The sequence below is a fragment of the Chelonia mydas genome, chromosome 9 (assembly GCF_015237465.2).
Source record: "Chelonia mydas isolate rCheMyd1 chromosome 9, rCheMyd1.pri.v2, whole genome shotgun sequence".
Taxonomy (NCBI): domain Eukaryota; kingdom Metazoa; phylum Chordata; order Testudines; family Cheloniidae; genus Chelonia; species Chelonia mydas.
Genome location: NC_057855.1, coordinates 66136643 through 66152491, shown reverse-complemented (window position 1 = coordinate 66152491; position 15849 = coordinate 66136643). Strand labels below are relative to the sequence as shown.

The 15849-nt window shown below is 36.4% G+C and overlaps 1 protein-coding gene across 10 annotated transcripts in view; it reads left to right on the top strand.

Annotated features, from left to right (window-relative positions):
• Positions 1 to 15849, top strand: part of DIAPH2 (diaphanous related formin 2) — an 811416-nt gene that overhangs the window by 202839 nt on the left and 592728 nt on the right. For 9 of the 10 annotated variants that reach the window (XM_037908252.2, XM_037908255.2, XM_043522784.1 and 6 more), the window contains 4 exons: positions 1991 to 2109; positions 3008 to 3072; positions 6053 to 6157; positions 9836 to 10141. In XM_037908252.2, the coding sequence (XP_037764180.1) occupies positions 1991 to 2109; positions 3008 to 3072; positions 6053 to 6157; positions 9836 to 10141 (595 nt within the window). The remainder of the gene's footprint in view (positions 1 to 1990; positions 2110 to 3007; positions 3073 to 6052; positions 6158 to 9835; positions 10142 to 15849) is intronic. The other variant, XM_037908256.2, reaches the window with a different exon arrangement.

Below are 15849 nucleotides of genomic sequence, written 5' to 3'. Positions count from 1 at the left end.
TCAGAATCTGCTCATGACCCACACAGACTTACATATGGTTCCACAAGGTGTTTTAAATACTGGGAAATTATACAGAAAAAAACCTGTTAAAAGAACCAAAGCATTAAAGTCCATCACTCAAATTAGAAAATAGCAGAATTAAGATCGTTGCTTTAATCTTAATTTGACCTTCTTGTGCATATGCATTAGTCTTGAATTACATTATGAAGTGTTTTTTTTTCCTCAGCTGGGCTGAGAAAGTTCTATTTCATTGTAATCCTACTAATAATTTACATGAAATTCAAATTATTCAAGGACTGTCAGTCTGAAATAATTACAGTAATTTGCCCCTAAAATGCCCTAAATTTTAGACAGTAGTTTGATGGCAGTAGTTTAATGTACAAAGTATAACTAATATGAACTTAATGTCATAGGACACTTGAAATTCAAATCGGTTTTTATTTGTGTGAGTAGTATTGGGGGGCATGACTATGTTTCAGATAATCGAGATTAGGTAACTGAGGTTGTACTGTATCTGGAAGAACTGTAACAACACTTAGGTAGTGAAGGGCTGACCATCTTAGAAATGTTAGTGTAATGGGCATGTGTTACATTGGTTCTGTTAGGTCCATTAGTATGGCTATTAAGTTTAATTTAAAATGGTGTTTTTAAACATATGGCTCATAAATACATGGTTACAAGAAAAAAAGAAATTAAACAAAGCTAATAATTGAAACATAATGGGAGAGTTAAGAAGTAAGTCTGTCCTCCAAATAGAATTTAGAAAATCCACGAGTAAAGAAGTAGTACACTCCTGCATATAGTGTATGGATGAGGGAAGAGAAGTGAAACACTGCAAATCTCCACATTCAGCTGGTGTCATATTGAAACAACTCACACTTATTAGCATAAGGAAATAAGACATGTACACAATGAGAGTTGAGAACATAAGAATGTACATACAGGGTCAGACCAAAGGTTCCTCTAGCCCAGTATCCTGTCTCCCGACTGTGGCCAGTGCCAGGTGCTTTAGAGTAGCTGTAGACTGGTCTGTTGTTTTGGTTGCCTAAACGTGGATTTTGGGAGCCAAACTCCATTTTTTAAAATCTTGTCTAAACTTATATTAAAAAATAATTTTAAGAAATAAAAGCGCTTTGGTCAGAAATCACATATAATCAGTTTTCTTGGATTCAGAAATACAAGTTCTAAAAAGGTAATGTCCAAACATAAACCTTGAAAATCTTTTCAAATTTAACTTCTCTTTTGACCTTATATTTTTGTCAGTCTGAAAAATGTGTTCTTGTACAGCTACTACAGATGGAGTCAGTATATAGTTCCATCCTTCATTTGGAGTCACTTAAACAGTGTGTGGATTTCAAATAATTTGTTTGTTTTTTAGCTCCTTAACGTGACATCGTATCTTAGGCTTCTTTAAGGAATTAAAGTAGTTTAAAAATTAACCCCATAAAATTCCATAATACCCAATCTTTTTCATATTTGGTAGCTGTCATCATTTTTAGATTTGTATTTAGAAACTTTAGAAATAAGAATTAGTTGTGTGTGTGGGTGTAGTGCTCTTTGTTGCCAATTAATGACCAAAAGTGGTAATGAAGCAGGTGGGGAGGACAAAATAGGGTAAGTATCATTTTATTTTCCAAAGTGTGAAGAAAGTGAGATACCAAGTGCAAAACAAGAATCTGAACAGAGACCCAGGAGACAGAAGTGAAATGAGTACATGGACTATGTGAACTGCCATGCTCTGTTTAAAATAATACTTCATTTTCAGAGACCAAACTTTGGCTTTTTATTTCATACATCTCTTTATGAGAATGACAGTAACAATTGAATAGACAATGTTTAAACAAGGCCTTTTATTTTCAGTCTTTTCTTCTGTTGAATTTATAATTCAGGTATTAGAAGTTATAATTAACCTTTTTTCTCTGTTCCACAAATTATATGCACTGTTTCTATTATATTAAAACTACATTGATGTGTATTCTTCTATCATCAGAACTCAGTATTACAAGATAATTGAAGAATGCATTTCACAGATAGTACTGCACTGCAGTGGTATGGACCCGGATTTTAAATGTAGAGGAAGATTGGATGTAGATTTTACCCACCTTATTGGTATGTGAACCTGAAGTAACTTGTCTCCTTTGGTTTCTTTGTATTTTAGAAAAATAAATATTTTTATAGGTAAGTGTTCTCTTCATACTCCAAAAACAGAACTCTGTAACTTTTAATATGCGGTTTTGGGAATGAACTCAAATTTTCTAGAAGTTGAGAGCTCCACTGTATAGCTTGTAATCATATTTTTCTAGAACAGCAAAATATTTTACAATGAAAGTATATTGCGTAGACTGTTCAAGCAGATATGCCTGGAAAGTTAGACTATGTTTTATTGAGAACAATGGTCAAAACGCCACCTAGGTTATAATTAGGACTGGCTGGAAAATAGAAAATCTGTTTCGTGAAAATTATTGAGGTTTTAGCATTTTTCATTCTGCATCAGTAAGAAAACAAGATGTTTCAACAGTTTTCACACACACAAAAAAAAGAAATAAAGAAAAAACAAACAAACCATGAGGGGATAGAGACCACTCCAGAATAGCTGCTAGTCCAGTTATTAGGACACTCACCTCAAGCCTAACTCCAGAAGGGGATGGCTGTACTAATGTTGAAAACTTGATTAAAGGGGAGAATTTCCATATTGATTTACGTTTTATCAGAATGTTACAACTTAAGTAATTATTGGAAAGTAAATGCACTTTTCTGAGCAACAGGTATTTAGAATTAACATAATATTTCTAAGAAATTGTATAGCTGTGCGTCTATTCAAGAGACATAGGGAAAGGAGGAAGGGTTCAAGAAAGATTTAGTCCTCTGGAAGACTAAAAATGCTGAGGTGAAACTGTGGAATTTGGTTCTGTAGCAATTCATTGCACTTTGAAAATATGTGTATTTGTTTATTACTTAGTAGTGCTTATTGTCTTAACCAGTTTTGTCTTGGTAATTGTCCTTTTAGATGCATGTGTGAACAAAGCAAAAGTAGAAGAAAGTGAACAAAAAGCAGCAGAATTTTCCAAAAAGGTAAGATCATAAATCATTATCATTTAAGATATAGACAACTGGAAATCTCGGATTAAAACATGCATCAAAAATCTTTTCCCACCTTTCGGCTGAGGTAGAGAAACTGATTTGCTGTTGTGATCAATATTTGGCAGCATTACTACATAATTTGTATCCTTATTGCAGAAGTGACTTGATATATCAAGTCTACCTTTCTTAGCTGCTAGAGTACATTAGCTTCAGACAACGATAGGAAAAAAAAATCTTGTATTCTAGAGCTTATCCTATACTTGTTTTTTCTTGGGAGAGTTGTCAAGTATATTATCTGTGTATACAGAAAGAATAGAGATGGGTAATTGAGTTATTCAGCATGTGTTGTTTATTTCAAATATGTAATATATACTATACTTCGATATAAGTAGTTTGCTTTATTTCCTTCTGCTCTCATTTGTTTAATGTACTAGAAGGTTCCTTGGAGTTTTGAGAGATGTTTAAGTGGATATACTAATTTTAGTCTTCAGTTAGTTCCCTTGGTATAAAGGAAATGATGGAACTTTCAGTCTTATTTCTCATGAAAGTTAGACTGTAATTAGCTGAAGCTGTTTTCTCTCTTTTCGCTTCCCTTAGTCTTTCTGGATTAAATACAATGATGTTCTTTCTGGAGAATGAACTTATCAGATGAACATGAGTTGCGCTAAATTCAGATAATTTTTTCAGGTTTTCATGTAGTTAACTCTCTTTAGAATACAAAAAGAGTCTAGCGATTAATTCGTTGCTCTCTCTTAAGGCTGTGTCTAGATACATATCTTTCTACTTCAGAAAGGTAAAGTTAAATCAGTTTCAGTAGGAAACCGACTACAACTTAGTATCCTTTACTGTTATTGACTGTGTGGGTGGTCAGTACGTATCTTTATAATGGCAACAAAATGCCTACATTCCTTCAGTAGTAATAAACAGCCAGGAGAGCACTCCAGTTCAGTCCTAAAAGTACTCTTACACTGTTATCTCAGAAGAAGTATTTCTTAAATGTTAATCTTTGTGATTTAATATATTTCTAAAGATATTAATTAAGTTATAAAAAAGACCTAATAGAAATGATTTTGTCCTTCTTTTCATTATTAGGAGTAGATTATCAGGCCATAAAATTATTTCCATGGGAAGCATTTCACTAGGGTTGGTTGGTTGTCTTTAGAACATTTAGTAGTCCTTTTAGTAATTTTGCTTTCTCAGAGTTGGTACCAATGTCGTTTTTGTTTTGCCACATGACATTACACTTTCAGAGTATCCTTTGAGTAACTGAGAAGCTGCTTCACTTACATCAAACACTGATAACAAACGCATTATGATTGCTCTATAAAGTTTCCAGCCATCATGTCTTTCTGGGTCCTGTGAGAAAATACCAAGTGCTGGACCTAAAATAGACCAGAGCAGCATTGGTAGATGGACCTGGCCTCAGAATCCTCCTAATTTGAAATGCAACATATTCTGGAATGTATTGGACACATGAACTTAAAACTGAAGTGGAGTCTTGGGTCTTCCCATTCACTTGTCAGTGCTCTTAATATTACTTAAATACTGAGTTAAAACACAGCACTATTGGTGTCGGAATCCTCAAAGTAACAAATGACTTGGATGCTTGTCTGTGCACAGCATTTCTTTACTACTATTTGAGAGTTGTAGAATATTTTCCTGAGCTATGTCTTTCCATCCTTCTTCTTGAAGGAGCAAGCTTTACAGAATTGTTCCTAAGGAATTTTGATAATCATTTAAAAGAGTTTGTTAAAGGAAGCCAAAATAAAAACTTCCATTAGAGTAGAAATAGTTTCAGTACCAAATTTAGAAAATGGTAATATTTCAGACTGGGCTTTAAATACATCCTGGCATGTCAGGGCCAAAAATCATGTCTACCTGGAACATGACCCATATTAAATTTTGGGGGAAACATTACATCGTGAACTGCAGACCTGTATCTTCATTATATATTAACTGTATATTCAGCAAGAGTGTGCCAATGCTTGGACATCGTTGCAAATCTGTAAAGTGGCCTCATCTGTCAGATTAGACATGGAAGAATTTATTGAAGATCTCCATTGCTTTTTTCTCTGTATTCAGATGTCCTCAAAATCTCCTGGGATGTAGGTCTGTCTTTATTTATCTTGAGAACCCAACTCTTCTAACATATATGCAGCTCTACACCATTTACTTCTGTCAATGAGTTTTAAGTTTTGTAAATATAAAAGTATAGGACTGCAAGTCACTCCTTTTAAACTATATCATCTGCAGCAGTGATTGCAGTTTGAAGCAATATTGTTAATTTTCAACAGTGAGAGACTATACTTATCTTCAGATATATTCCTTTAATTCTAACCTATAACGTGTTTTGTTTCTGCTGTGGGGCAAATTAAAGTGATCATCCAAGTGCACGTTGTAGTAACTTAATATTTGCATTAACACAAAATATGGTCATAGATTCTAGGAGCATTATGTTGTGTATGTGAGAACAAAAGCTTATTCCAGTCACAGATTGCTTTTTAAAAAAAAGAAAAACAAAAACTTCTTGGAATGTAAAAGTCCCCCTTAGAATTGTTACACCCGTTCATAAGCAGGATTGGTTACCCATAGGCCATATTTAATATGATTTGCAATGACATTCCAGAATACTCAAGCTACTTTTAATATCTCAGCTTCATGTCATTTCAGAGGAAATCAGAGTGTTCAAAAGGTGTTAAAAAGGTTACAACTTGGAAAGTGCTGGGGAAAAAAAGCTTTTCTGAAGTTTACAATGGCAATTTGTTGTGTAGCTGGATCTATACACATTGTTGTGAATTCTTAGGGACCAGAAGAATTGTGTTTTCTGTAGTTTTCCAATCGGTTATGCAATATAATGAGCCACAAATGCTTCTGTTGCTCTACTCACACTATTGTTTAAAGCCTTTCTGAAATTACAGTATTTAGTGTGGGCATAGATGGATGAATGAGTTTATGATGGTAATCATTGCAGTTTGATGAAGAATTCACGGCTCGACAGGAGGCACAGGCTGAACTTCAGAAACGAGAGGAGAAAATCAAAGAGCTTGAAACAGAAATCCAGCAGCTAAGAACCCAGGTAATGAAATGAGATATAGACCCTGTCATGTCACAGGGAGTTCCGCTGTAGAAAATTATAGTTAGAATGAAAGAAAAATTACCACCAAGAGAATTGTCTGGTGACAATTTGAAAATTTCTTTTAAATAATTCGGATTGACTTTAAAAGTAGAGTACACAGTGTGTTACTTGACAAATGTGTATGAGTTGGTTCTACAAGAGTGTGCAGGATAGAGTCAGACTTCAAGGCCAGGAGGGACTGTTGTGCTCATGTAGTCTGACCCCCTGCACATTGCAGACCATGGAACCTCACCCACCAACTCCTGTTATAGACCCACAACCTCCGACTGAATTACTGAAGTCCTCAAATCAAGATTTAAAGATTTCAAGTTACAGAGAATCCGCCATTTACACTTGTTTAAACCTGCAGGTGACCTGTGCCCAATGCTCTAGAGGAAAGCAAAAAAAGCCCCAGGGTCTCTGCCAATCTGACCCAGGGGAAAATTCCTTCCTGACCCCAAATATGGCAATCAGATGGTCTCTGAGCATGTTGGCAAGATTAATGGAAATGATATATTTTCTCAAATGTAAGTGTATGACAAGCCTGTCATAGCTGGTTTGCTTATTGAGGCTAAAATGTCATGAAGTTTTGAGAAATTTGAACTCATGACAATTTTTTTCTTCCAATTATATCCAAAAAATCCACTAATTTAAATTTTAATTTACAGAAGTTCCTACCATGGTTCTGAAATCTCACATTTCATGGTTGTCAAATGTATGAATAATCTATGATAAAACTATTTTGTGAATGCTAAAATGTAGATTCTAGCTGAGATTTCCCCACCCCCTGTGAGTGAATAAGCACACTTTTCCATGGGACATTATATCAAGCAGACCTTCCTGTTGGATCACAAAATTAAAACAAAAAACAAATGTACACAAACTAATCATGGTGGGTGATTGATCAGTTTATATTTCAATATATTTTATTTATTTTTAACCTTGATGTGTATGGTTTGTTTACTTACTAATGACACAAAGTTAAATTTACATTCTACATGCATTTTGTTTGGTGGTTGTGCTCTGTCAGATTGCAAATGCATGTTGACTTGGATTTCCATGTTTGGTTCCTTCTAGGATTAAGTATATTCTTTGTGGATTCCCTGTACTTAATCAGCCTTAAATGGCAACATGAGGGTGCTTCTTGTTTGAGATTGTAAACTCACTGTGGTTTAAAACTAAATTCATAGTGACTCACTGAGATATGAGTAACTCTTACTTTAATTTAACTGTATATCATCTCTGGGATTAGATGCGGTCCGACTAATTGGGACAACATTTTTTAGGTAAAATTAATGCTGTTAGTCTATACTAATATTCTGCTATACAGTAACTTGAGGTTTTCACTGTCAATATATTTTGTATGTCATAAAGATAACATTTTTACCGCTTGCTGGATGTTAGTTTATATTTAGTTATAATTTGGATTAATTCCTTTTATTTACTAAACAGATGATTGAGTCATTTAAACTTAATTTACCTAGTCTTGGTTCTGCAGAAATGTTATGGATCCATTTCTGTACACCAAAGGCATGTTTTATACATCGGAACATGTTTTTCCATTTGTAACTTTAGAGTAGAATTTTGGAAAGCAGAATGTAATTACCCAAATTGAATTTGGACAACATAATTGCTTGAACATCTCTTCCTTTGCACAAGTGTCATGGGACCTTTAATCACAGAAAGTGGTCAAAATCTCTGTGCTAAGTTTCTTCTGAAAGAAAATACTTATTACAATATATTCATACACAGCACATGTATCTTCTTGTCAGAATTAAAGTATACATGTGTCATAACTTGATTTATTATGTTCATGGAACCATAAAAGTAGTATATTTGCGATAAGTCAAGTTACAGAGAGGACTTCATGCTAAAGCATAGTATTACACAGATTTCATTCATCGGCCGTAGACCTTCCTCACAAATTGCCACATCAAATCTTGATTAAAGCAAATGGTTTGCTCTATAGATAAGGGTCTCACTCAGGTGGTGATAATCCAGAGTACATTTTTTCCTATCATTTCAATTTATTGCATGTATACATGGCTTTCCAAATATTGACATATTAGACTTTAGGTTTCAGGAGAATCAACTATGATCATCAGTATTGCACAGAAATGTTATATGCAGTGCTTAAAAACCAGAGGACAAGATAAAACTTTGCTTGCACCTTGACACGTGCTAGATCAGATGAAAACATTACATTACTGATAACTTACGGATTAGAGTTTTAGTATAAAACCACTTCCTGGATTACTAGCATTTTAAAAATATCTGAGTGGATACTCTAATCACTTGCAGATGTTTAGACTGTTAAAATACTTGACATCTCACTAGAGAGTGTAAACTTAGCAAGATAACCCACGGTTGCTTACATTAAAGAAGCGGAAATATGTCTGAATTGAAATCTCACCACTTTGTGTTATCTTCTTAACCCTGGGATGGGGGCAAATGCTTTCCACACGACTGGTTTGAGCGTTGGTGACACTTATGATTCTTCAGCTTCTTGTTGCCTTGAGTGCTGGGGATGGACTAGATAACCTCTCAAGGTCCCTTCCAGTTCTATGACTCTATGAACTCTTCTGAGCACATGGCGCGTTCAGTTCATATACCCTAGTTTCAGGGCTTGCAGGAGAGGGCCACCCTTTTATTCCTACTGGACACAAGTCAAATGGGTGTTTAGTTTTTATCTTTGTTTCTTGCTACTTCCATTGGTATCCAGTGGATGATGATGGCATATAACAAGTTTCTTCAATAGTTTTGTTATTGGAGACTCTAAAGTTTGATTCATTTCAAGGACTGCATTTCATTATTTGCCACTATTTGTCAATTGGGATCCCCTCCTTTTAAACAATTTCTCTTAATATCCCAAAGTTATACCCACTATAAAAAAGTTGGGGAATAGTGGTCTGTTTGTAACCACGTGTTTCTGAATTCTAAGTCTGACACTCCTACTGACTTGCTATCTGATCCTGGACAAAAGCAAAATTGGAAAAAAATAATGCCTAAGAGAAGTGTTGGATTAAGAGGCACATTTTAAATGGGAATGTGGTGCCTGAGTTTCTTTGTCTTTGAAAATCTCCCCCTACCTGGTTGTTAGTAAATATTAATGTTGATTTTTGCTTATTTGGCATCCTAGAATGCCTGGATTCTCTGATTTAGGAGGGAAATATTTATGTAATCATGATGATCGTGAAGATGCTAAGATACTCATTTAAATGTTAGCTACAAGGACTGTTTCACAACAAGCAAGCTGTAGTGGTGTAATATGCAGCAACTGTTTATTAAGTTAGCTAACCTAGCATTTTTATTGATATAGCAGAAGCCAATTAATGTCATTATTTGCCAGTGATTCATGCAAAACCCTGCTAAGTGTAGGGAGAAAATAAGGTGATCTTAGACACCAGTAGGGTTGGGAAATATTTATACTTTAAAGTACAAACTGTAAAAACTACTTATCCTAAATACGGTAGGTTTTAAAAACATTTTTTTCTGAGTACTTGTAGATATCTGAGAAATGCTGTGTTTATTGAAGTAGAGAGAGAGATGGCATAGAAATAGCCTGGTCAGTTAGTTAGTTATCAAGGCTTTTTTGCAAAATTAAAAAAAAAAAATAACTTCATCCTGCTTAAATTTCAGAGTCCATTACTTCCAACTGGTCAGCCTACATCAGGAGCTCCTCCTCTACCACCACCGCCACCACCACCGCCGCCGCCACCACCTCCCCCCTTACCTGGTGGAATCCCACCTCCCCCTCCCCCTCCCCCTCCTTTGCCTGGAGGAAGTGTACCTCCACCACCGCCTCTGTTTGGTGGCCCTCCACTACCACCGCCTCTCGGGGGCATACCTCCTCCTCCAGGAGCTTCAGCATCCCTGCCTTATGGAATGAAGGAGAAGAAAAAGTATAAACTTGAGGTCTCTATGAAGAGAATCAACTGGTCAAAGGTACCTAAGTATTTTTCTCCTTATTGGGGGAAAAAAAGGGTCTTTGAGAGAAAAGAGGGTGAAATTTGTGGAGACAATACAAAACCCCCCCACCAACAACAAACCCTCTGAGAATTCTATCTGTTCATGCTGTGACCAGGGGTTAGAACAAGGCTGTCTGTGGGAGGCATGGTTTGGGGATGATGCAGTTTTGGGCAAGTGGATTGTAGCTCCAGCACATTGCGGATTAATCCTCCCATTCTCCAGATGATAGTGTAAATACTTGGTTGCTTTGACTGTGTGCTGTTTTCCAGGGTTTGTCTTTCAATAATCTGACAGTATAAATAGCTTTACATCTTCATCTATTCATCTTTTTAAAAAGTTTGCTTGGGATTTTTTTTCTTTTTTTGAAATTTAGAAGATACAACCTTTAATATTTAATATTAAAAGAAACAGCCTTTAATATTTTTTGTGTCAATGATGTATACAAGCTTATATTATCATTATTTTCTATCTCAAGGACAGGATTTTTAAACAATCTCACTTCAGGGAATCTGTCATGGGGTGTAGCTGCCCTGTACTGGCATCCTGTCTTTCCATCCGCCCCGTTGGTTGAGTGTGGTGTGGCTGGCCTTCCCTACCTCAGTTTCCCTTCCTGAGGTTGCTCTCCTCAGTTTTCCAGACACCAGCCTGTCCTGGCATTGTGGCTTAGTCCTCTGGCCAGGTTCTAAACCTCTTTCGGGATAGCAAAACTACAAGTCAAATGTCCCAAACAAACAAAAAGGTTCTTCTGCTCTTCAAGGCTTCTGTTCAGCCTGTCCTTTGGGCCCTATTCCAAGCCCCTTACTGAGCTACTTTGAGAGTCCTCTCTCCTGCTCTGATACAGCGCACTTGGCCCTCAGGCTTGTTCCCCTGGCTTATCGTTCTCAGCCCCTTGCTGGATCTGTGCTTTGTCTTTCCCTGTTTTGGTACAGAGCCGTTTCTGGGCTTTCCACAGGAGCCTATGCAGTCCCTAAGGGTTCCTGCTCCAGATGGATCTCATTCAGTCCTTTAGCGAGGTCCAGATGTCCATTAATCTATCACCTTACCCTCCTTAGTCCTGCTATTTCAGGTTGGGAAGCAGCTAACTAATTAAGATACAGGTGTGGCTGGCCCCATCTCTCCTAAAGGGGCGAGTCACCCTGTGACAGTATAATTTTAAAATCAACTTCTAGTCATTTAAATGGAAACTTCATGAATGCTCTGTGCTTTTATTATGCGTTGTTAAGGTGTGTGTTGTGAAAGCAAATTAACAGAGTTGTATTCTATTTTTAGGTTGCTTATGTGTTTGTGCCACCTGTTGTGAATGTGGTGGAATACTTGGCTAAAAATTGATTTTCATAACTTTTTATTGTGTTGCCTGTGGTTCATTGCACAGAACACCCTTGAACAACACCTATCCCATATCTGTCATGGTGAAACATAAACCATTTCTCTAAAAAAACCATTTACCTTACTTCTGTCAGTTGCAAAGTCTATCAAATATGTTTTAAAAGCCAGCATGTTAGAAAACATCTGTTCTTTGTTTGCGGAGCCACTAAAATTGCTATGGAAGCCTACTCTTGCGGGATCTGCAATTTCTGTGATATTGCAAATTAAGTAGGGCCTTAAGTATAGTACAAATCACTTCAATTTTAGATATAGTTATAATGTTTACATAAATAAATTCTTTTATATTTTGTTGTTTGGATGGTGGAACATGTAAGAACAACTTGCTCATTTTATCTACACATTAAATCATTACCTAATAACGTAGAGATGTAACTCACCTTCATTATAAGTATAATCACGAAGAGCAAGTAAGAAACAAACAGGGAAAGAATGGGTGTGTAAACCTTTTAGAGCAGACGTAATCCATTCTGTGGACTTTTCAGAAAAACAATGCTTGAATGCTTTTAGCATACTTGTTAGGTCTACAGAGTGCTTAGAGTAAGTTCATAAAATCTCATATAGTTTTGTTTACTGGGAATGTTGTCATATGCTCCATAATGACACTCACAAAATTACAGCTTTCTCGGTGTGTAGTGGGATGATCATAATTAGTCCACATCATACTTATTGTTGAGATTCAAATAGAAGAAGTTATGAAAAAGTGTTGAGCTGGAGGATGAACGCTGTGAAAAATAAGCAGAGTTGAGACTGAAAATTTGTTTGCAGCTGGAGGTATAAAAATTCATCTAACCAAACAGTAGACTGTATGCATGCCCTCTAAATTACTTCTGGGTTGTTTTTTGGAAGTAAAAGCAATTGCATAGTCAGTGCTGATCTCTGGAGTCAGGCCATCACCCCACATCTAGAAGAAAGTGCTGAAGACTCTGCAGGCATCAAAATGGGTTAGGTGTGGGCAGTGCATGTCCCTTTTCTACTTAACACTATCGTGCTTTTGAGTGAGAGCAGACACATGAAAGGTACTGTAAGCTGTGACAGTATAGCCAGCTGTGCACAGGGGGGGATGGGTTGTCAGAACCAACTGTTGGAGGATGAAGATTACAAGGACAATTTTAATTGGACAGTAATGTTCTTTACTAAACAGTTCAATTGCAGTATGCAAGTATGATATGTAACAGTGGCCTACTGTCACAAATCTATCAGTCTACAAAAGCAGCCCCAAAATAGAACATATCAGTGGATAACCAAGTGTGTTCCTTTGCTGGCTACATTCACAGTCACACTTAAGTGATGGGGAGACAAATAGTCACATCTCCAACCCAGCTCTCAAGTTGCTTCCTCTGTGTGGTGAGCTACAGTGGGAAAACATCTGCAGTTACACGCCTATACTATATAGGTGGTCTTGGAGTTACAGCACTTGACTAGGACTAAAGCAGTCTTGGTTGATTTCTGCCAGAGATTTCCTCTGTGACCGTCATCTTGTTTCTTAATCTGTGAAATGGCAGTAGTCCATGTTTATTCAATATCTTCCTGAATCAGGACCCTCCTGAGGTATTTGTCTGTGGCCCTGAGGAGCAAAACTAGCTTGGCACCCCTATCTCCACACATGGAGTTAATCAGTTGAATGCATGATTTCAAGAATGTTTGAGTCCAAAGTAAGATTAACTTTCACTCCGCTGGAAATCTGGGATGTTGTGAAATGACATTACTTCCTTCTTCTGAAAGGAGTACCAAATTGGGCCCATTGTAGCACTATCTTCTTCTTCGCAGATAATTGTGATACTTTCAGTTCTGTGGCAAGTTCCGTTAAGATTTAAACAAAAAGGCCCAGGAGGCGGATATAGCTATGCAGTACTTTAAAACCTCTGAGTGGAAATATATATATTGTGAATTTATATAATTTACCATGAGAATAAATTTATATTATTTACCATCGTCAGTGTTTTGCCAGAAGACATAGAATGCTTGGAGCTGTTAAAAGTAATTCTGAAATATATGTAGCATTTACAAAATTAAAAAAAGCAGAGTTAAAAAAGTGACCTTTAAACTAAAATATTAAAGAATCAATCTCTAACTAAAAAGTTAAGCATTCTTTTCTATTTTGTTTGTTACTCATTGACCATCTTGAAATACATTTGGACTTTTCTTACAGTGTTCCCTTTTCTTACCCCTTCTATACTTTTATGTTTAAATAAATTGATATCTGTGTGAGAGCATAAATGGTTATGTGGTCATTCCCTTCTTTACTACAAGAAGGTGCTTTCTAGATTCCTCTTATTCACCACTTTATTCTTCCCCTTTAAGCTTCTTAATTGAGTTAGCTCGTATCACTGTTGCAGAGAGATCTATTCTCTCGATTTACAGAGTGCCAAATCATCCAGGTGTCTTGTTATATTTTACTTGCGAGTCCTTATAATTCCTGGGCTGGCTATATGAGGTTACTAAAGAGAGTTATGCAACACTTTCAGTCTTCCCAGGAGCTCACTAATTTAGCAATGCTCTCACTCCAGGAAATTCAGAATGAAGTTTAGTACTTGAATCCTATCCCTTACATGCTGTGCTGTCATTAGACTTCTTGACTTTCCCACATGTCACATGACTGTTTTAATTAAACTTGTGCTAGACACAAAAATGAGTTGAATCAAAGTTTTGTAAGCCTGCATCTGGTAATTTAAAATACATTTAATCTTAAATTACGTTTAATTTAGAAATCCTGATGCCTGTGTTCCCCCAAATGATTACTCCTTTTGCTAATAAAAAATGCACTGTAAACTTACGTGGTATTGTGTGATTACCACTGCTTGTTTTACTGGGCAGACAATTGCAGTATGAACTCCACTTTTTGGTAATATTTAAAGAAAAGTGTCTGCAATTCAGATTATTGCTGAGAACTGATTTCACTGGGGCCAAGCAATATAGTTCTCTCCTGCTTCATCTTAGCGATATGAAATAAAAGCAATAATTCCTGTTCCTGATGCCAAAGTAGTGACTGAGTCAGTGCTTGATAGTCTGTCGTAGAGAACTGAAGAGCTAGATTGCTGCTGTTATAAACCCAGAGAAAATACAGGCGTTTTATGTCCATATTAAATTCTAAGTATATGGTTTTCAAAACCAGAGGTTTTTCATGAAATTATCATTAACCAGTTACACAAATTATCTTTTATAACATCTCTCATTCCTCCTCAATAGCCATTGTTAATGCTAAATGCTATTCTTATAAATATACAAATGTCTAATTTGTTTTGGCTGAGCTCTGTCTTACTCACAGCGTGAATTCCTGTGGGTTGCCTTTATACTGTTTAAGAAATGCATTGTATGTTATCTGTTTTTAAGTTTAGCGTTGAGTTGCCCACTTGTTCTTATATTATTACAAAGGACAAATAGTGCAATATTGCCATTCTTCATACTTTTAAATTATTTTGTGTACCTGTACCAGATAGTTTTCTTTTCTGGGACCAAGTATCAGAGGGGTAGTCATGTTAATCTGTATCCACAAAAACAATGAGGTGTCCGGTGGCACCTTAAAGACTAACAGATTTGTTTGGGCATAAGTTTTCGTGGGTAAAAAACCCACTTCTTCAGATGTATGGAGTGAAAATTACAGATACAGGCATAAATATATATTGGCACATGAAGAGCAGGGAGTTACCTTACAAGTGGAGAACCAGTGTTGAAGGCCAATTCAGTCAGGGTGGATGTGGTCCACTCCCAATAATGGATGAGGAGGTACCAATACCAAGAGAGGGAAAAAGGCTTTTGTAGTGAGCCAACCACTCCCAATCGCCATTCAAGCCCAAATTGATGGTGTTAAATTGGCAAAATAATTGTAGCTTTGCAGTTTCTCTTTGAAGAAGTTTCTTTTCTGGTGTGACAGCTCCTGCTTTCCTGTTTCCTTGTTATCATAATCTAGTCAAGCAACTAATTAAGACACGGGGCAGAGCTGTGGGGGGAAGGCTGAAAGAAAACTAGTGTCAAATTGATATGATGGCTCATCTTAAAGCTATGCATTCAAGGCGCAGCTCAGTCCTGAACCAGAACAGAAAATGTCCAAGAAAGACTAATATTGTCTTTTTAAGAGATCTGTGTGAGTAGAGGGCAAACAGATTAAGACTTAAACCAATAGTGCATTTATCTCACTGCTTAGCCTGGCTCAGTGAGAGCATTTTGCTGATCATTTTGTCCAGTTTATCCAGGCTTCCTTTATAGGCAGCCTAGAATTTTTTTCCAGATACCTACCCCATACAAATTAATTAGACCCTTATTCACACTAATACTGTAGCAGTGCAACATTCTAATTGTAG